The 23,021-nt window shown below is 40.3% G+C and overlaps 1 protein-coding gene across 1 annotated transcript; it reads left to right on the top strand.

Moving 5' to 3' along the window:
- The first annotated feature begins 4,722 nt into the window (after nucleotides 1-4,722).
- LOC121907302 (transmembrane protein 237A-like) lies at nucleotides 4,723-15,311 on the top strand. Its single transcript, XM_042426780.1, has 11 exons — nucleotides 4,723-4,775; nucleotides 6,265-6,344; nucleotides 7,213-7,341; nucleotides 8,424-8,529; nucleotides 11,049-11,203; nucleotides 12,087-12,207; nucleotides 12,533-12,724; nucleotides 12,836-12,909; nucleotides 12,992-13,079; nucleotides 14,012-14,133; nucleotides 15,103-15,311. Exons 1-11 carry the CDS (start codon nucleotides 4,759-4,761, stop codon nucleotides 15,168-15,170), a joined length of 1,152 nt encoding a protein of 383 aa, XP_042282714.1. The 5' UTR covers nucleotides 4,723-4,758; the 3' UTR covers nucleotides 15,171-15,311.
- The last annotated feature ends 7,710 nt before the right edge of the window (nucleotides 15,312-23,021 follow it).

Genomic DNA, 23,021 nt, shown 5'->3' with positions numbered 1-23,021 from the left:
TCCAAAGGTGACACACACACACACACACACACACACACACACACACACACACACACACACACACACACACACACCTGTCTCTCTCTTGCTCTGTCTTTCTCAGGTTAATCCTTTGCAGGGCAGATGTAGCTCAGGAGATTTAACAGGAGGATTAGGATCTTCTGCCTGCATCATTCAGATTCATCCACATAAACAGCAGCAAGTGACTGTCAGTGTAACACAACAACATAGGGATCTGCTGGATAATTAACCCCCAGACGTGATAGTTCTATACTGTGTTGAAATAACAATAACCTAAAAAGAGTACATAAAAATTCTGGTTGCACACTCCAGGCTGCATATGTACAGTTTGCAAGTGCGTGTGTATGTGTGTGTGTGTCTGTTTGTCTAATAGGATCCAATGTGTTGACCTGGTTTCTGTGGTATAAGGGTTTTACCTTTAACCTGTTCACCTGAAACAGAACCAACCAGTTTCTGCAGGTTTATATAGTTATGCTGATGAAGTGATTGAATCACCTCTAACCAGCCTCTTCTCCATAGAGTTGTAAAGTAGGAGGAGCTATTTCAGGAAGTAAAAGTCTGTGACTCACAGTTGGAGCACTTCTACGGCTTGTATCTCTCGCATTTGAATCATCTGTACAAAAGATGAACTAAAGATTTACAAAACATCTGTTTTTTGATAAAAAGTTAAAGGTACAAACCTTTGTATACAAACACTTTGGGGTAGAAGTTAACTATGACCCCCAAGGAGCATTTTGGAAAGAAACAGCTGATAACCAGGCTCAAAGTTCTGTTACATGCAGCCCTAACTTCAGGCAGAGGCCAAAGTTTATGCTGTTGAGAAAACTGACAATCCAATCAGCAGCTTAAATCAATTCACTTCAATGATGCAGCGTTTTTGAATTTGCACTTCTGACTCTCCTCTTCTCCATGACAACAGTGGGTGAAGCTCATGGGTATTGCAGTATTTAGAGCTGTCTGCCATGCCAAACTGACAGACAAAACATGATTTGTCAGAAAGAAAGTTAAAGTAAGTAAAACATAAACCTGTAAGATCTTTACATTATCTGGGAAATGTATGTGTTTCTATGTTCAGTAATATTGAGGATATTGTTTAAGGAATTTGTTTGAAATAGGAATACAGAAGGGGAAACCGCTGGAACCAACAGCCCCTCCTACTTCGCAACTCCATAGAAACCACCTCAGAGATTTATGGGTGCTGTAGTATTTAAAGCCATCTATCATACCAAACAGATGGAAAAAACATGATTTCTCAAAAACATAGTTGCTAGACTAACCAGCTGCTGGCTGTAACTTCATATTTACTGTCACAACTACTGTCTCAGTCCTGTTCATTTAGTTCATTCTGCCCACGTTTCTGCCTTCAGCCACATTCACACTGCCACAGGCCCCTGCCATTATTCAGCTGATCACCAGATGCCCTCAGACTTCTCCACTGGTCCCAGTCACCTGCTCACCTGTTCTCATTCCTCAGTCATCTTCACTTGCCTCTCATCATCTCATCAGCCCCAGTAGTATAAACTGTATATGCCAGCCCAGACTCAGTCATTCTTTTTCAGTTCATCAGTGTTGCACTGAGCCTTTACATTTTAGCCATTCTGTTACCTGTTCCTGCTTACCTGATCCTGAACCTGAGTCCCGGTTCCTGATTTTCCTGCCTGATTATCTGCTACCTGTGTTATAAGTATTTTTGACCTGTCTGCCTGCTTTGCCCCTCTGGACTTGTTTGCCTGTTTGGAGTGCCTTCCTGTTGCCTGACTGTAAGTCTGATTTTGAAACACTGATTTATTGAAGACCCCTTTCCTTCAGCCTGCTCTGCCTTGGTGTCTGCATTTGGGTTCTCCTCCAATTTGCCTCATACACAGAACTGTGGCAATTTACTGTACAATATGAGAGTAGTATCAATCTTCTCCTCTAACAGTTCAAAATATGGAGCATTTAACTTGGTGAACACTGTAATCATAATAACCCCAGCTACGAAAATGAGACCCAAGTGGTATTATGTTCTAAATGTGATTCACTGTGACCAACATTTACTCTTATTAAATTGGTGTCAGTGCAACTTTATGGGTACTTTATGAATACCATACCACATACCATAAATAGTGTAATTATTCCTCATTGGATGACACAAAGTTGTGCTTTTTTTTGGATATTGTACCCCCTAGAAATCACATTTTGCACACATGGTATCACATACTAATGTGAGAACACAATTAGCAGATATCATTATGTAGACCTATTCATATGCATTGTTATTAGCATTGTATTTTATAAATTTGAAGATAATCATTTTTCCCATTTCAGACTGCCATAGTGCACAGGTGTAGGAGAAGGAATAGTCTGACCACAGACTGACCTGATTTTGTTTCTTGATGACTGAACTGCAGCATAAAGACTGAGTGCATCTGTTTAAGAAAAGATTGGCAAGAAAGCAGGCTGAGGGATTATTAGCATCCATGGCTACTTTGGAGCCCTGCCATCTGGTGACATCACAGCTGATCAACCTACCACAAAGCTCTCAGAGGCTGTCACGGCTCAGCACAAGATCCACCTGCCACTCTAAACACCAGGACAAGTCTCAAATCTGCAAATGAGCCTCCTTCTCCCGCTGCATCTCCTTTCTGCTTCACCTTATTACCTCACCTTGGATATGTGCTTCAAGTTTTTCATTTTAAGATTTTGAACTCTGCAGGCACCTTGACCAGTCATCCACCTTTTTGAGACTGAACAGGGACACAGGACCAAGAAACAGAGGGAAGGAGGTGAGTTTTTATACTGAAGCTCACCCTAAGACACTTTCCCTCCACTTGATAAGATCAGAGACAGAGGGGAAGGCTGTGATAGTCTGCTGTCTGTAGTGTCTCCTCTTCACAGCCGCAAAAAGACTCAGCTGACACAGGTGAGCACAGATACCAATTCACTGAAATACACCTGTAAATATATCTTTAAAACATGCTGAAGCAGCACTTGGTATATAAATATTTCCTCTTAGACTAATCAGATCATTTAGTATTTTGTTTTATTCCTTTTAGAGCAAATATCCAATGTTTCATACAGCACTAAACCATGTTTTGTTATATTGGTACATTGATTGTGGTCATTTTGTGTGTCACAGTCACTGTTCAGCAGCAAACAGTGTGAAGCTGCAAGACCCAATAGAAAAGATTCACAAAACTGTGTTTTATTGACTTACCCTTGCTCCCCAGCTTTAACAGACTGCTATTACTATGAAAAGTTACATGAATATTAACATTTAATGTATTACAGTATTGAAAGATTAGACTCATCTTTTCAGTTACTGTGTTCATCTTTATATATCAGAATATCTGGTCGTAAAATGCAGAGTATACAACTTAAACCTTAAAAATATGGTGCCTCCTTTACTCCAAAGCAGTCTGGCAGTCCAAAAGTGTAACAATATTAAGTTCAAATTCATTGCAAGGGTCAATGATTAAAAATAGTCAATATTTTTTTCCCCCCAAAAAAGGCATTTGTCACATTCTTTGACAAAAAAACATAACTCATGGTTTACTTACTTGCTTTTTCTGGAGCCTTCAACTGCATCTCACTGTCTGTTTGTCATCATGTGACCTAAGTATGTCCCATAATAACCACTACATGTGTGGAGATGGTACTGTGTTGTCTGTTTAAAGATAGCCTCTAGTATCCCTTCTCTGATCATTCATTCACCTTTGGCCTCTTCCCAGTGGATGCTGTTCACAGAAGCTGCTGCTGTCTGTTTCTAGTGCTTGTTCAGTCTCTTGTTCAGGGCATGGATGTATAAAGAGAACTGGATACAATGTCAGAGGCGGGGCCCCGTTCATTCCTATGAAAGTTGCTCAGTGGCGCATGAAGCCAAAAAAGTTTGACTCCCGGGCATAAAATTACCCGGAACTTCCGAGATCATTGGGCCCATAGAGCATGCGCATGAGTGACTTTCCCTGGCTGAGCCGGCTACTTCCAGTTTAGCCCTTCAGCTAACTTGAATGGGGATAAAACAATTCAATTGTTCGACTCTTTTAGACTTTTGAAATGTGATCGGACCAAATGGATCAAATTCCGATAGTGAGACGAGTCATTTTGCAGGGGTTGTGATGTTCAAAAAAATGTATGCGCTGATTTTCAGACGTCTCTTTTACAATGTAAGTCTATGGGAAAAAGTCTTTTTGGGCCCAGTAGCGTCACATGATGTTGTAATTACATGGTTTGGCTGCTATGTAAAATTGGCTTCACAGCCCAGAGCTGTTTCTGGGGGCTTGGTTCAGGGTCCTTGTTGTTTCACTGATATGGTGTTCCCCACCACTGTGACGTGATGTCATACACTACTCCAGTCTTCCTCTTGGGAGGGAGGGGGCAGCGTCCTGTCTTTAGGGTGTAGAGCTATACAGTCTATGGTGTAGAGACCTTGAGGTGTTGAATGGTTTGTGGTAAGTGCTGACTCGTGACTTAGCAGCTCTTTAAGTCAGTCCATGGTAGTCCTCCTTGATTTAGCAGTGTCCGTGGTTTCAAGTGGGGGTGTGTACCCATGGCCTGGTGTTCACATTCTTACTGTTCTCTGGCATATTGTGGAAAGGAAAGTGTTCTCTAAAACAGACCCAGTGTCTGCTTATAACCATGTTTTGGATTTAATTTAAACAAGACTAACAGTCTTCAGTCATGCTAGAAGCTCTGTGAGGCTGCACTTGGGCACAGCGAAGGTTTAAGCTAAATGCTAATGTCAGTGACAATGCTAAAATGCTGATGGCAAGCAGGTATAATTCACCATCTTAGTTTAGCATGTCAACATGCTAACATTTGTTAAACACATATTATGTAATGTCTGTCACTAGGGGTCTCTAAATCAAAACAATAACAAAAGACAGAGTGTGATGACGGTGTGAAGTAGCGTGGGATCATGGGAGTTGTTGTCTTCAATGTTAAACAACCAGCTTCTTTGGGTTAGGATTACTCTAGTGTTCATCGTTCAGGATGTTTTTACTGGGAGCCTCCTCTCCAAAACAAACGGACCCACTGATTAAAGCAGTTTCACGTTAAAAATCAGTGTTTCTCTGGCGCTGTTCAGCTGGCACTGGACGTCTGGTAGGGGCTATTAGCTGAGCTGCTGCTAACATTTGCTCAGCTTGTTCCTCTGATAACTTAAGATCCAGACATTCAGCAGGTTTCTACGGGGAGCCGAATTATCTCCTCCTCTCCAAAAACAATGTACACGGGGAATAAAACTGTAAAAATACTGAATAAAGCTATTTCACACAAAAAATCAATGTTTCTCCGACGATGATCTACGAGCACTGGACTCCCAGGAGGGACTGCTAGCTGAGCTGCTTCTAACGTTTGTTCAGTTTGTTTCTCTGATCCAGATGTCCAATGACTAAAATCCTTCATCCATTTAAAGGATATAGTTAAAAACCAACAGTCTCACTCAACAAATACATAACATAGGTCTAGTTGTTTTTAGACATTTTAATGCAGAATAGCCACATATTAAAGCTTTAATTAGCACTAAATACAAAGTACAACTGAGGCTGATGGGAATGTCATTAATTTTGCAGATATTTGGTCATAAATCAAAGTATTGGACAAATAGAAAAATTTGATCCGATGGTGGCACTAGATGAAAAGCCACAGAATCAAAGCTATTACAGTTCATCCTGAGGGGGACATGTCTGAACCATTTTTTGGGGTAATTTATCCAATAGTTGTTGAGACATTTGAGTCAAAACCCCAAATTGCTCTTTGTGTGTATGGAGGAAATCCTTGGATGCCACATGAACACAAGCTTATGTGACATTATAGGGTCCGATGAATCCAACCAAGGGATATGTGAACAAGACTTTAAAGAAATGACAAGCTGCTGTCAACCAAAATTGTTATTCAGTTTCAGTATGCACACACACTGAGTGAATCAACATGTAACACAGAAACTGAAATTTAAACATGTGGTATATTTCCATATCCTGACTGTTCTATCTTGGACTGATGACTTACTTTAAAATAAGTATTTAAAAAATCATTTTGGTGTGTTTCCTGAGGCTTTGCTCTACCACATGTTCTCAAAGCTCAGGTTAATCCAATCATCTTAAACAGGCATCACTGCTGGACCTCCTCGAGATCCTCTTTAAACGTTAATTAACTGACCTAAATAACTCTTAAAAGGGAGATACTCTATTACATGCTGACAGATCCCTGTAATTGACTTTATTCACATGACAGCCATTTTGAAATGTTGATCCTCTCACATAGAAACATCACTATGCCAACGGTCAAGAGCAAGAAGAAGAAGCCGAAGAAAGAGGTCAACGATGGAGAGGAGCAGGCGGAAGGTGAGATGTGACAGAGGGTGTTTCTCATTTGTCTTTAATATCTTCTTGTTTCCCTCACTAGTGTCTTCATGTAAGATGTGAGGAGAGATGCAGGAAAAGATGTGAGGAAAGTGGAATCAACAAATTACGTTTTTGGCTAAATAAGATGTCCTTTCCTCAAAGGCGTCATCTGAAGTGACGTCAGTTTCTGATGACGGTGGAATAGCTGGATCAGTTGTGACTGCGGGTGACTTTTGATGCCTTGGAGTTTGAATGTCCTATAATTCGTAGACATTATTTAGTTGCTTATATCTTTTAGTGAAAGAGGAATATACTTTCTTCCCGATGTATGGGGATTTCCAGCCTCAAAGAAAACCCATTAAAATGTGATTACTGCTAAAAGATAATAGACTTACCACAGACTATAACCATATCCAAGCCAAGCCAATTTCATTCGTATAACCCAACATCACAAATCACTAATTTGCCTCAGCGAGTTTTACAATCTGTACAGCAACATCCTCTATACTTAGAACCTGTATCCCTGATACAGGTTAAAGTAGGAAAATAACCAACAATGAAAAGTCCCAAAATAAAACTGCATTGGTGTAGTATCAGTCCAATCAGCTGCAGCATCTAGTCACTAACAGATTTCTGTCTGATAATAGACTTTGGCGAAGGATGGTTTTGTGTATCCTCACCTAAGGGATCCCTCCCCGCTCCTCAGAGCAGATATAAGTGAACTGAGATGATGGCATAATGGCAGATTTCAGGGTCACCTGAGGACTGAGGACACATGAAATAAGGAAAATAAGAAGCACCAGGAGTCTCTACCTGCAGCTCCACACAACACTATTTTATTCTATTCTCTGCTTTTATTTCACTGCAGTGGGTCTGGAGGTCGAGATGGAAGAAATGACCAATAGGAGTCATTCTGAAAGCAGAGACCCTTTGACCCCAGAGCCGCAGGATCCAGCACCACAGAAAAAGAAGAAAAAAAAGAAGGCGCCTACTATCGGTAACAAAGCATGTACTGCACTGACTGTTGCTCACAGTGCCTTTTACACCAAAGCAAGAGCCCGAGATGAACCAGTGTCTAGGTGAACGCTTGGTGCAGAATCAAAGTTCCCCTTCATCAGTGCAAAGTTTCCCATAGTGATACCTCCAGCTTTGTTGTCAGTTCCAACTAACACCTTGTTGGCTGTTGGGAAGCTGACAGGGGGTCTCCAACTCGGTGCTGCACTACCTGGCTGGTTGGAGCTGGGGGATAGCATGAACCTCCCAACTATTAAAGTGTCATTATGCGTAAAACAAATGAGTTAGTTAGTTTTAATTAATTAGTTACAATTAGTTTGTACATGTTGTCCCACCACATCAGAAATAGTTGTATGACGAATGAAAAGAAGAGCTTGAGACACCTCCACACGCCTAGCTAATCACTGTGTTAAGTGGGTGTGAATGTCAGATTGTCATATCGGAAAGGTACAAAAAGATTCAGACATTCCAACGTCTGAAAGGTGTTGGGGGAAGGGTGTATTTGTGCTGGTCGACCAGCCCAATGCTTCTGTTGAAGCATACTGACACCTTATGCCATTAACTGACTGCACTGCACAGGGAACTGGACATTCCAAATTGGGAGGCAACAGGAAAAAATATGCAAAAATGCTTATTAATCAATCACTTGAGTTGACCTTTCATCAACTTAGATTTCCAGAGCCCTTTAATATTTTTCAAAAAAAATAAACACTGTCTAAAGTGGCTTGACTGTTACCTTGACGGGCAGAGTTTACTTAACTCATTATGGAAACACCAAGAATAAACGAGAAGGTAAATCAAGGAAGAGCTTCTAGAAGTACAGACAGGTTTCCATGTTGAGCAGAGTCAAGAAATCATCTTCAATTACTATGTTTTACTCCTTATAAATTTAGTAAGAAACTGATTTGATTCTGAAAGTGCATTTGCAATAATTTGTAGCATTGACTTTTAACAAGAAACAATGTCTTATTAAAGTGACTAAGCTTTGCTGTATAATGATAATTAACCTTTCCCCGGTCAAAAAAGGCATACTCAAAGCTTTCATGTCATGTTTTGTGAGATCAGATCAGGAAGCAGAGAATGCTGATATGCCAAACGGTGACATGTCTGAACCAATGATGGACGGAGAGGAAATGACTGTTGCTGTAACCAGAAGGACGAAAAGGAAGAGGTGAGTACCCATATTAAGTAAGCTAATGAATTGAGCGAGTTGCTATTAGGTCCTACTCCAGTGATTTCCAAAAAAGTTGTGAGGCTTACAAGAGACACATATAAAAAAGAATGATCAAAATTGAAGCAGCAGAAGCAGAAATAGCCAGACTCTAAAAATATTAAGTGCCGACAACCTTGAAGAGCAGTTTTGTGGCAGATTATTATTCATTTCCACATGAATCATAAACTCATGGTTCTGAACAGACAAATGTTATGTAGCATGACAAGCACATCAGTATGAAATTAGATTGGCAATGAGTGGAGCTGAGTGTAGCGACCGCCAGCTGGTGGTTAGAGGTAGTAGCAATGAGGAAGAGTAAAGCAAAGCTGACACATAAACCCATACAGCTGTGAAGTTGGAGGGAACACTGGTTCCAGAAGAGTTTTTCTTCGTTCTGTATTCCCATTTCAAAAGTTGCTTTTAATGACATCTTTTTTTTAATTAGTGGTAGATAAGAAAAGAGAAATAACAGGTTCACAACAGACAAGAAACAAATTGAAGATACAAATTTCATCATAGACGAAAGACAAACAACGACCAATAATTGTTCATATCTATAATCAATCATCATGTTACAAAATGTGTCAGTTGATATCGATCGCATGTGATTTCTAGGTTTGGGTGATACTGCATGTTCTGTTTTGTGCATGTGTTCAATATCTTCAATGTTACTTGACATATAAAGAGAAGATTCTCAGATAATGTAACAAAAATCACACAGATTTATGTTATAACCACCAGTGGCCACCGATTTTACTTCAATTTACATTAATGTATTTCAGTTTTGTTTCTGAGAAATCAGGTTTCGACATGGTCAGTAGATCTAAATACTGTGTGTTGGCAGCCAGTAACATTTAAGGGAAAATGCCAGTACTGCTGTGTTGTGAATGAAAGCAGTAACAATGCAGGGACAAGCATGTAAAGGGCTACGTCTGTCTGACGAAAGACATTTTCATGTGGAGCAAGTGAGCCAATCACAAGACTATGGTGATGACTCATTTGAATCCGCAACTTGTTTGCGGTTTTCGCGAGTGATTTGATAAGCAATACAAGTTCTCTTGTTTGCTCCTTTTTTCAACAATGGCTGGACACTGGACAAAAACAGCTCCTTGCCCGCCATGTTCCTGAAAATAAAAAGTCGTCTTCTTGCCATGTACACCTATATCCGGCTTTGCCCCATCTTCTTCTTCTGCTTCTGTTTAATTTTATGGTGGTTGGCATCCATAAGTTTTGCATTACTGCCATCTGCTGGACTGGCCCTTGCCCCATCTATTCTGGCATTACCATGACATGTGTGAAAAGGCACATGACGGAAATGTTCCTGAATGTTGCTGCATGTGTGAATAGTGAAAATCACTAGCGGTGCCTGAAAGGTTATCAAGTAATGTATTTTGTGAAAGAGGCAAGAGGTACGAATGAGAGCAGTAACAAATTCAAAGCTCTTTGTTTTTGAATTTGTGCTCAAAAGCGTCATACTTGCTGAATTCATCCAAAGTTGACCCAGAATCCAAGAGTGCATTGATTTAAGCTGCAGGTTGTGTTTTCTCAACATTTTAATCTTTAGCTTTTGCCTACCATTTAGTGGTTTATTTAACATAATAGACCTTTTTCACAGCATATACCTGGGCTTAGTAGGAAAAGCGCAGGTGTAACTGGTAACATTAACGATGACAGTTCCATTCAAGTATCCAGTAAAGCCATACAGTAGTGGTGAGCCATCATGCAATCAACCAGAGTCATATAAATATTTGAAAAAACGAAATAGGATTCAGCCATAATTAATGTTATGAATGGAACATGTGCTTTTCCTGCTTTGACATGTCAAGGTCTCTTTTAAGCTTTGACTGGATGTTTCTTGCCAAAATGCACCTTAGGTTATAAAACTTTCATCCCAAAGTTTTTATGTACACAAACTTGTACCTTCAACTTTTCATTAAAGAACCAGATATTTTCTAACAGTTTTGTTATTTTTTTATGCTAACATTCAGCCAGGAGAGTTTAATGCTGACCTAAGCTGTAGAAGTGCTGCAACAGTAAGCACAGCCTCTCACTAGCTGATCCACTTGGGCTACTCCTGTCACAGAGGTGATTGACACCTCGCCGGGTTGAGGGCACTTTTATTCCTTCATATTATAGTGATAGTGGGGAGATAACAGGAAATGAGAGAGAGATGCAACAAAGAGTTGAACCGGGGGCGATGGTCAGTGTCTTAACCCCTAATCCACTGGGGCACCCCAGATGTTGAGAAGTTTCACTAGATAGTGTTTGTTGTTGTTTGTGGAGGAAGTCAGGGGATCACCAGGATTCATTGTCTGGAGACAGTAATTGTCTGTATAAAATGTCATAGTAAGTGCTCAATTGTTTTTGAGATATAATGACTAAATAATGAACACTACAATCCACAGAGGCATGCCGCTAGTGTGGTTAAAATTGTATGTTGTTTTAGACAAAATCCTCTTTCTTATATCACATGGCAGGAAGGCGAAGGCGACTGAGCACTACAGCAATGATCTGGGCGCCGAAGATGATGATATCATCACAGATGCCCAGTCACCCATCCCCCAGCATTCCCTGTTCTCTGCCCCCCACGGACACAGCCAGCCAGTTGGCAAAGTCTTCGTGGAGAGGAACCGTGAGTGTGAATCAGATTTTACTGGGTAAATTATATCACACAGACTACTTACTCTTTTAGTTGCTGAAGTCACAAGTAACCAGCATTTTGTGGTCATCCTGCTTCCAGTCACAGCATTCCAGTCTGATAGAGATTTCTGACCAGCATTGTTAAACGAACATCACAAAGCAGAACAAGTGATATATAAAGACAAACACATTCAGCACGATTTAGAGTCAACCTACTCTGAGATCAGACTTGTTCATTAGACTTGTTTTTGTATAACAATACAGCACACAACCACAAAAACAGCACAAATACATTTCACAAAAGACAAAAATGTGAATTTACATTAAATTAGTGAATGATTCTGAATAAATATTGTAATGTGATATAAATCTTTTATTATAATGTAAATGTTATTTATCAGAAAGAAAGTGTTTGTTGAAACTACAAACTTTTTCTGGGTTCAATCACTATATAATATAATATGCAACTTCCTTTCTAGCCAATAAGGATTTGATTTACTTTACTTGGTCTTCCAATCTAGCACAAATTACATTCACTGAAATCAAAACTCTTTAGTGGAAGAAATCCCTGAAGAGTGGAGTTATACCCTCAATATCCCAGAATACATTTCTGTTGGAACCAGCAGCCTCTTTAATCTATCAGAAGCAGTACTGTTGTCTGTGTGGGTCACTGGTAGTTAACATGCCAAATCTCTTCAGACAATGAGCATTTGCCTGGGCCTGGCTGAACTAACCACAGAGTTGATGTTTATCAGTACTCTGTTTCAGGATTCTAAAAATTTCACAGATATTTTCACAGTTGACGGAGCACGCGTGTAATTTATACATTAATAACAGCTACTGTCTCATGGGTGTGTGTGCGTGTGTATGTGCAGGGCGTTTCCAGGCAGAGCGAGTTGAGCAGCTCCGACATTCAGAGCTGATGGACGACTACATGGACCCCAGACAGATCTGGACCACAAGAGACATTGCTATGAGGGTCCACAGTGGCTTCAGGTCTGTACAAACACACACAAAAACACAAACTTGTTTCCATCAATTAGAAGGACATTGCATTGATGTACATTAATTGCCTGCAGACTTCCCCTACCCTAACTTTACTCATAACCGCTATTTCCCTTACCCATCTTTTACCTTAAACTTAACCTGAAACCAAGTCTTACTCAAAAATCTTGAAAGTTATTGCATGCATCACAAGGTAATGCAAAATGCTGCGCTAAATATCTGAGTGGTACTGAGTTGTCAAAACGTATAAGGGACTGTCAAATGGCAACACACTGTTTAACTCCTGTGTTACATGTTGTCTGTTCTCCCTCTGCAGGGTGATTGGTCTGTTCTCTCATGGTTTCCTAGCTGGCTACGCAGTGTGGAACATAATTGTTGTGTATGTGTTGGCGGGTGAGCAGATGACCACGCTGCCCAACCTGCTGCAGCAGTACCACCCTCTAGCCTACCCGGCTCAGTCTCTGCTCTACCTGCTGTTGGCCATCAGCACGGTGTCTGCATTCGACAGGTCTGTGGATCTGTGTGTGTGTGTGTGTGTGTGTGTGTGTGTGTGTGTGTGTGTGTGTGTGTGTGTGTATGTTTAAATAAACAATGAAACAAATCATGTGTTCACTTGCAGAGTGAACCTGGCCAAAGCTTCCATGGCCCTGAGAGGATTCCTCACCCTGGACCCTGCTGCTCTGGCCTCTTTCCGTAAGTGAGACAAGACAAAGGATGGTGATGATGATTATGAGTATGATGTGTGTCATACCAACTTCTCTCTCTGTGTTTTCAGTGTATTTCATAGCCCTGATTCTGTCCCTCAGTCAGCAAATGACCAGTGATCGCATCAACCTTTATCCTACCGCCAATGAGACTCTGTGGTGAGAATTATAGTCTCCTCTCTTTTTATATTTTTTATTGTCATCTATAAAAAAACACAATCAATTGAAATAATAATTTAAGCAAGCTCAAAGATGACATTTTATGAAAACATAGACATTGCAATAAAAAAGAAAGAACAGGCAAGTCATAAAATTACAACATAAGACAACATAGAAAACTGAAAAAAAAAATAGAAAACTGTGGGCTGGGGGGTTATGCCAAAATCTGATATACATTCACTTATTAAGACATGATAATTCTATTAAGTAAGTTCAGGAACATGTGTTTGTTTTCAATAATGATAGAATGTCCTTCATCTTCGTTTATGTACTTTCCCTTCTAACTCGCTCCATGGTTTAGAATTCTCCCTATTTTTCTTCCAGTCGTGGATGCATAGACATGATTTCTGTATCCATCATTTAGTCATAAGGTTCAAAGCAGGAATCCTTAAAATTAAGTAAATATATATCATTCTTACATTGGCATTCTATCATGTAATACAAATCCTGCATCTAACACAAAGTGCTTTTTTCAATTTCTTGGTTTTTTCCCAAAAAATGTGGTCAACATTGGGCAAAACAAAAAAATGATACTCAACATTAGTTAGTTCATATTTTTTCCAAAGGTATTGAATAAGTGGGTGCATGTCATGTATTGCGTATTATTCATTTTTATTGATTTACTGTCCAAATATATTAAAACTCTTTTGAGACCATTTCCCAAATTTATTATCTCCTTGATTTGGAGTAAAATCTTAATCCTGTCTCATTTCTCTTAAAATGGTAAATTCTTTATCTACATTCAGTGTTTTTCTAATTTTATTCCAGACTCTGTCTTCTTTACACATCCGTTTTTTTTTGTTCCCAGTAGTTTATCTTTATCAATCTTTATTGTAACTCTTTTCTGTTCTGTTTACCTTTACTTCCTCCAGGCCTCCGGGTTCAGAGCAGCAGATCCTACGGCCGTGGATTGTAGTGAACCTGGTGGTGGCACTGTTGGTGGGCCTGGCCTGGGCCGTTGTCTCTACACGGCCAGACATCGACTATACAGAAGGTAGGTGGAAATATGATACTGTAGATTACTTTCAGGTTAACTCTCTTAAACACTTTCTATAGGAAATAATATCAGCAGAGGAAAGCCCACTTAAATTCAATTAAATGATGTTATGTTGCTGATAAAAACAATTTTATAGTTCTGTTAATAATTAATGGGACTCAAATGTAATTTTTAAAAGCTGGTTCAAAAGTCTTAAGACAGGATTTTAAAGTGGCAATAATATTAGTAGTTCCACAGTCTGTGGGTAGCAGTGGAAAAAGCTTAGTCACTTTCAGACTTTGAATGGGAATGTGGAACAGTGAAGAGTAACTGATCACAGCATCTGAGGGATCTGGACTTAGAAGAGGGACTGAGGAGATTGGAGATGCAAACTGGTTCATGTAGTAAACCAACTTTAAATACTAATAGAAGATCAGAATTTATTTGTTTGTCAAAAGTGACACCCAGATTTCTTTCATATGTATGGACATTTGAGGACAGAGGCCCAAGAAAATTGGTTGCACTGCTATTGAAATTTGCAGAACAGATAATAAGGACCTGTGTCTTTTAGTTTTGGAAAATATTTGGCCATCCAGCCTGTTATGTCTTGGAGTCAACAAATAAGAGACTGAAGGTCATGTGCTTCAGCCAGTTCTAAGACACAGTATATCAGCTGTGTGTGTTGCTGTTTATCAGTGTCATTTTTAATACTACCACAAGATGATGCCAAAGTAAGGAATGTCTTTAAAAGGTGACTTCACTGATTGTCAATTTGATTCCTATGGATTAGGATCATGTTAATGACATATACAAGTGGGATATACTGTCTACTGTAGATATGCAGGTATTATACACGTGTGTGTATGTGTGTTTGTGTGTGTGTGTGTGTGTGTGTGTGTGTGTGTGTGTGTGTGTGTGTGTGTGTGTGTGTGGTTTCCATAATCATGCAATAATGTGAAAGTCTTGCTTTTCTTTTCTTTTTTTCAGAGTTTTTGATGACAATGGAAGTAGAGGGATACCCGAGAGGAGACGAGAACCTGGACATTCCTGCCTGAACACCTGTAAACCTCTCCCTGTCTGTTCTCTGGTCATATATTGATATGTCACTGTCTAACTCTCAGTATTCTTGTCATTTGATGTATGTTTTTGTACAATGTGTCATCTAGCACTTAATTTTCCTGAGTGTGATTTTGTAAATAAAGAAATACAGTACATGTGTGCAGCTGTCAGTTGTTTGGTGTTTTTCCAGCTTTTGACCACAGGATGGAGCTGCTGCCCCAAGAAACATGTAACTGAGGAGAACAAAGTATTTGCTGGTGTTTGTTTATCATTTGTAAGCCATGTATAAAATCACATGGGTAGTAAGGACTTCTTGCTGTAGATTTAGGTTCAGTTGTAGAATCAAGCTTTATTCAATTCACACTTTTTATAAAAACTATAATAAGAATTGTGGCATGTTATTGGCAGTAATCACCATTATTAAACTGCATTTAGTTCACAGTTCACACAATTTCTAATTTTGTTGCTCTAATAAACAGAAGAACTTGGTAGTTTAAAATAACCAGTGATGGACAGACTCAGAAAAAAAGACAGAAAATCATTCTGCACCAAGAGAAATTAATTCCTAATTCTTTTGCTCTTTGAAAGTTTGCTCTTTTTGCTCTTAGCCTCTCAAAACTCTCCAGACCTGGGCTGCCTTCTGTAGTCTAAATGGCCCTACTGGCACAGTCAAACGGCTCTTTGAAACCTTTCAGTGACTCTGAATATGATAGCAGATATTACCCAGACCTCAACTGGGGATATTATACAGGAGTCACAGGGACATATAAAGCTGCCAGTCATCCCCTCGAAAAGAGGCTCAGCTGGGAGTTTCAGATCCAGCAGTGATTTGATGATTTGCAAAATTTCATTGTACCTGAGTATAATGAAATTTTGCAGGGCTTCTGTCATTGTCATTAAGATAAAACAAATAAATAAATAAATGTTTGTGTGTAGGTGCATATATGTGTCACAGTCTTGGATGTGTAAAGCGTGTGTGTGTGTGTGTGTGTGTGTGTGTGTGTGTGTGTGTGTGTGTGTGTGTGTGTTCAGGTTTGTGGATTATGGGGACTATACAGTGTGCTCACAGCTCCTTGAATAGAACGAACCATTTGCGGCGGTTCAAACAGCGAGTGGTCAGGGTGTTTGGTGTCCCTGATAATGCTGCTAGCCTTCCTCCTCAGTCAACTGGCATAAATAGTTTCAAGGTGTGGGAGCTCCATCCCAACAATGCTCTGAACCACCTTCACCACATGATACAGGTCCTCTGTACAGCTGAATCAGGATGCTCTCGATGACACTCCTGTAGAAATTTAGCAGCAGTTTCTGTGGGAGCTGGGCCTGTTTCAGCTTCCTGAGGAAGAAGATTCTTTGTTGGGCCTTTTTAACCAGGAGTGAGGTGTTGGAGGTCCATGTCAGCTGTTTTGACACATTGACTCAAAGGAACTTTAGGTTTTCCACACTTTCCACTGCTTCTCCATGTATGTGGCAGGGGAGGTGTACTCTTTCCTTAGCTCTCCTGAAGTCAATAATCATCACCTGGGTCCTTTGTCTTTACGCCACTCAGCCAGATGTTCCACCTCAAGCCTGTCGACAGTCTCCTGTTGTCTGAAATCAGCCCAACTATTGTTGTGTCGTCTGTGGATTTAATTATGGAGTCAGAGGTGTGGATGGGGGTGCTGTTGTGGGTGAAGAGTGTGAAGAGCATAGAGCTCCGCACACAGCCCTGTGGGGTTCCTGTGTTTAGGATGAGGGTCGAGGAGGTTGCTGTGGCCGGTCTGTGAGGAAGTCCATGACCAATGAGCACAGCAAAGAACCAAGGTCCAGGTTGTACAGTTTGCTGACTAGTTTGTGGGAGATTAGAGTGTTAAATACAGAAGTAAAATCTATGAATAGCATCCTCACATAACTGTTTGGACCCTCTGTGTCATAGTGGTATGGACAGCTGTTCTAATGGCATCCTTTGTGGATCGGTTTGCTGAGTAAGCAAAATGGTGCTTATCCAGATCAGATGGGATGATGGTTCTGATATGTGAAAGCACGAGTTTCTCAAAGCACTTCATGGCTATGGGTGTTAGCGCCACAGGGCAATAGTCATTTAGACACTTCACAGATGATTTTTTGGGGACTGGAATGATGATGGAGGATTTACAGCATGTAGGAACAGCAGCTTGCTGTAATGAGAGGTTGAATATTTTACACCTCTGTAAGCTGATCGGCACATGCTTTTATTACCCAGCCAGGCACTCCATCTGGGCCTGTCACCTTGCTTTCCTCAGGGTGGTCCTAAACTGGTGATCCTAAACCAGTTCTTTGCTCACTTAAACACTCAGAGAGGGGGTCTGTATGGAATCAAATAATGGTCATAAATATTCTGAGCTTGTGAAATGGTTTGTGAATGTGTATAAAGTTTTGCAGCCGTAGAAATATTTTGTGCATGTGTGAAAAAGTTTTGTGCACACAGATATATATATTTCTGTTAGCGAATGTCTGCTAGCGCTACCGAAGTAGCAGCATCAATGCTGGCAGGAACTTTTCAGGCTGAAGGCAAACCAATAGCTCGCAGTATTACATACTGTTGCTCTGCTTTAGCATGTTTGATTAAATAAATAATGTAAGTGATGCTAGACTAACCATTAAAACATGCTTCTGAGAAACATTGCCCTGAGCTAGTTGTTTCTCCAGATGGATCAGCAGTTGGCGTTGCTGTATGATAATGTGTTGCTCTACCATTGATGATGTTGAAGCTTTATTTCTAGCATATTTTTAATATACCCAGTCTTCCCTTGTGCCAAGAAGTAAAATAATTTCCTTTGTGTGTAGTTATTAAATACATCAGTGAGAAGCAGTGCTGTATAATCACCCATTTGCTGGTAGACATGAGTTGTCATTCTCATATTTCAGATGCTGAAGGAGGCCAAAGACTACAGCTCCATCCCAAAAGTTCAGAGGGCCATGATACTGTAATAAAATGAGTGTTATCAGGGCCGAGGATGACACAGCTTTGATCCAGAAGGCCAGATGAACCATGTCAGTTTGGTTTACAGTCTGCAGTACCAGCCTCGACCACTCAGGAGTCATCAAAGATCAGATTGCACTGTTGTGCAAGAGGTGGTTGTTACACTCAAGTCATACATACAAAATATGAATATTGTTCCAAGCCAATCTTTGGCCAGTTATTCAGTTTTTCTCTAAATGCGTGCTGGATTGCAAAGGAACAGTAAGTTCCTGGGGGTTCATGTGGTCAACAACCTGTCCTGGTCCCTGCACACCTCCTCTCTGGTGAAAAAGGCTCACCAGCGTCTAAATTTCCTGCAGAGGCAGAAGAGGACTCATCTCAATCCATCGATCCTCACCACCTTCTACAGGGGCACCATTGAGAGTGTTTTGACCAGCAGCATCTCTCTCTGGCATATGAGCTCTAACACCACAGACAGAAAGGCCCTGAGGAGAGTGGTAAGGACAGCAGAAGGACTACTGGGGTCACACTGCCACCTATAGAGGATCTGGCCCAAAAACGCTTACTGGCCAAAGCGACGTGCACCCTGAGAGACTCCACTCACCCCTGCAACAAACTGTTCTCCCTCTTGCCTTCAGGCAGGAGGTAAAGCAGCCTGCGTAGCATCGCTGTCAGGTTCAGTAACAGCTTCTACCTGGCTGCTATCAGACTGCTCAACAAAATAACACACCACTGACTGTGCTTCTGTGTTCTTCTCTCATCCACAGCCAGGCAGCTGCTATACAAAAGTGCAATATTATTTATTTATGTATGTGCAATATAACACAATCATATGTGCAAAAACTCTCCCTCTTCCTTTTTATGTTTACATTCCTTACACCTCACACCCGTGCAATGTCCAGAAATTATTTATTTATTTTTAATTTTATTATTTATTGAGTTTTGTTTTGTTTTTATATAGATCTTTTTATATTCTGTTTTCTTTTTATTTATCTGTGTTTTTAACGGGACCTATGTTCGTAATTTCGTTCTGCTTTTTTGCTGAATGACAATAAAAACATCTTGAATCTTGAAAAGGGTGGCCATACTGAGTATTCAATGCCTCCCATGCTTGGTCATGGGCTTCCATCCGAGTAGCTTCCTTCAAATACACACCACTAATGTATTTTTGTAGGTGAACAACCTGTCAGCTGGATTTGTGCATCGCCGTTCTATCAATGCCTTGAAACTTGTGCTTCACTCAGACTTAAGTGGGTCCCCTGAGAAGACTGAGGGCTCGAGTACAGGAAGTCTGGTGAGAACCACTGTGCTATGTAGGGCTTGCACTAACAATGCTTCATTTTTAGCGTTGTTTGTTTGTTCATTGTTATTGTTTGTGCTTGTTTATTCTCTTTTAATTTCTTTATAAGGCACTGGAGGACAAATGGCCACCTCACTGTGTGCTGTTCTACTTTTGTCACAGGCCTCACCTGAGTCAGCTTCAGAGTATGCTTTAAGCTTAGCAGCTATTACTTGAAGATCTCTCTGATTTTCCATTCTGTTTTAAGTTCTTTCCTCTGTGCAGCGATTGCCTCCTCCATCTTCACTTCTGCTTTCTTTGCAGCAAATTGTGCATCACACTCTGCTCTTTTTGTTGTGGTGCTTTGCTGTTCTGATGAACAGCTTGAATGGTGGCTACGAACAGTAGATTTGGAGATTGTAGTCTCAAATATTGACTGGACATACTCTCTGTTGAGCACCAAACAAAATCTTGCATTTTCTGCCCGAGCATCAAATTCCTCTTACCCCACTTCACTCATGCATACTTTCATTAGCCCCATTAAATCTGTTGTTACTGCTGTGCAGGAATTCATCTTTCTTCTCATCTCAGTAGAAGGTGCTGATTGAGATTGTATATTTTCATACGCATCTCTCACTTGTGTCTCCAGCCCTTCAACAGCATCCATCATGTCACCCAAGTCTTGGTCGGAGCACTCATCCTTAAGTTTGGTACGTATAACACTAACTTGTTCTTTCTACCTTTCATATAGCATGATGAATTTACTCTCCCTCTGAGAGGCCTCTTGTTGCTTCAGCTCCAGCATTTATGGGCTTAACCGTCTTTCCTGTGAATATTTCCTGGGTTCGACTGTCTTTGAAGTGACTCCATCATTACTTTTTGGTGTATTTCCATTTTAGCATGTATGTAACCTATGAGTGACTCTAATCTCTCCTTTTCAGCATCATCAGTTTGTGATTTTAATTGTTCACCTAACCTAGACAATTCTGCTTGAAGAGATTCAGTTTGTTTACTAAATTTACCACCTTGCGATTTTTCTCTGTGAACTGACATTGTACGTTTTAGAGAAGACATTGTATCTGAGATGACTTTTGTTGTGATTTGGCGCTATATAAAAATTGATTGATTGATTGATTGATTGATTGATCTGTCACCAAGTTATTGCTAAATATGCATGTAAACCTTTTGCAACTATGTAATTGTCAATGCAGTCCAAGAACTAATATTTAGTTATTTACACAAATAAACCCCCAGTGCACTCCTTTGATTATGCATTTGATCTCTCAGTTCAAAAACACCATTAGAACATTCATAGCAATGCAACTGGTAAAGCAGGAACAACAATAAGTATTTGTCTTTCACGCTTTACAAATGTCCATAAAATTGTAGCGGTAGCATAGTTAAAGCTGATGCAGTTTGCAGAGCCACACTCCTCTGCCTGAAGACGGCAACGGGATGAAACAGATACTGCACACTGAAGCCTGTAGAGAGGATATTTGCAGAGCTGTATCCACGCTCGTAAATGTCACCCTCTTTTGGTGAAATTGTGGTACTCTCAACCCAGTGGTGTCAGGAGCCGAGATTCACGTCTTCTCGCATGAATCGGTGAGCCTCTTCTCCAACGTCTTCTCCGGCCACACACTGCCCAAGCAATCATGCTTCCTCCTCTCTTCTTCCGGGACACACACTGCTCCTTACTTTGAATTCTCAGCCGCCATGTTAGCGGTACGTTTTCACCGTAGCTACACTGGTTCAATGAATCAATGGCCACACATCAAACAGATGTCTTTTGAAGATTTATTTTATCTCTCTCTCTTTCATCAGCAGACACCTTGAAAACTACATGAAAATGGTTTAAAATATACATTTATCAGTCATTTTAAAGTCTCTCAAGCTAGTGCCCATTGATAAACATGTCCAAACACATCAGCGCAACAGAAATGTGATGAAACAAAATTACTGGAAATGTATCACATTGTCCATGTAAAGGCACATCAACAAACATTATACACAAATATAAAATAAATTAAAGATAACGACTGTGTACACCTCTTGGACTATGTGCAGAATAAGGTTAGTTTGGGGCCGTATATCTTTCTTCTGTATCCATGTTGGAGACAGTTTACAATGCCGTTCCACATGCTGCAAGGGTTGTTGTTAAATTGATCCTCAATGTGCTGTTTGTGTTTGTGCTTTGCATCCCTGATGCCTCTCTTGAGTTTCCCCAGTGCTTCACTGTAGGCTTGTTTGTCACCTGGCCTGAAAGCTGCATCCAGCTCCTTAAGTAATGTCCTCACATTGCTGTTTATCCACAGCTTTTGGTAAAAAAAAACACTTTTATTGTCCTTTGTGTTAACACATTTTCTGTGCAAAAGTTAATACATCTGATACTGATCGACAGCACATTCTTCAAGGTCTGTTCCCTCTGCAAACAAATCCCAGTCTTTATTATCAAAGCAGTCTTGCAGCATTGATATGGCTTCCTCAGACCATACTTGTAAGGGAGAACGGGGTAACATGAGCCACTTTTTACATTTGATGATATTACCATTACCATTACCACAACTTGCCCCAAGGTAGGGGTGAAATGAGCTTGGGGATGGGGTAAATTGAGCACTCTAGGGGTAAATTGTGCCAAATGTTTAGATAAGAAGTTCAACTTAGCAAATTTTAGACATATTAGAAACCGTCTCTCTTTGGATGCAGCCAAGATATTTATGCATGCTATGATTCTTTCCCATATGTCGAAAGGCCTAAACGCACTGGAAGCATCTGACCCGCGCGTTTTGAAGTACACCTATTGTTTTTAATGGCCTAACACGCATTAAAAGCGTTATGAATGTCTTGACACCCCAACTCCGACCTTGTTTCGATTTTGGAGTATCAAATGAGGACCCGGTAACCAAAGCTGTTTTATCTGCAGGCGAAATAGAGATAGCGCAAGCCAGAGCGAGAGAGAGAGGGACAGCGCGGCGGTGGTTGAGTACGGAGAGCGAGCAGTAGTGAGAACAAAACCTCTGAATGAGAAAAATAAAACGTTATATTCTGATTATTTCACGGCAGTCACGTTTTAAAGCACAAATAAATAACCATCACACAGTCAACAGATGATTTACTGTGGACACAGACACTCTTAATTTCAGTTTCATTTTCCTCCTCTGCATTTTTCCTTTTCATTCATTCATTACATCCAACTAATGCAGTGGTTAATACAAAGAACAAAATGAAAAACCTGTGTTGGTTCTGTGGTGGAATTTCAAATCTGATGCCTGCAGTGCGCCATAGGAGCATCAATTGACACACGTCATTTGACGCGTGTCAATTATCGCAGTGCGTTTGAGCCTTTATTGCATCACATGTTGGGGGCAGATTGGAAAAACAGCCATAATAACCCTTAAGTCCTTATACAAACAATCTCTAAAAACTCTGGACAAAAAGCCAATGCATTTCCATCACTGTAGGATACTGAAGAAATACAATTTACTCAGCTTTGACAATTTTAGATTATTTTCAAATTTGTGCCTAGTTTATAAAATTTTAAATGATTTGGCCCCTCCTCCACTACGTGACTTTGTGTACACTCACTCAGTAAGTTCTATTTGATCCTCCAGAATATCCTCTATACAAGAT

The sequence above is a fragment of the Thunnus maccoyii genome, chromosome 11 (assembly GCF_910596095.1).
Source record: "Thunnus maccoyii chromosome 11, fThuMac1.1, whole genome shotgun sequence".
In the NCBI taxonomy this organism is placed as follows: domain Eukaryota; kingdom Metazoa; phylum Chordata; class Actinopteri; order Scombriformes; family Scombridae; genus Thunnus; species Thunnus maccoyii.
Note: the sequence above shows the minus strand (reverse complement) of the source record. Positions and strands in the feature narration are given on the sequence as shown.

Excerpts from the sequence above, each read along its gene's own strand:
- LOC121907302 (XM_042426780.1), top strand. Across the intron at positions 12,208-12,532 it reads AGGGTCCACAGTGGCTTCAG|GGTGATTGGTCTGTTCTCTC; the intron begins GTCTGTACAAAC and ends CTCCCTCTGCAG. Across the intron at positions 12,725-12,835 it reads ACGGTGTCTGCATTCGACAG|AGTGAACCTGGCCAAAGCTT; the intron begins GTCTGTGGATCT and ends GTTCACTTGCAG.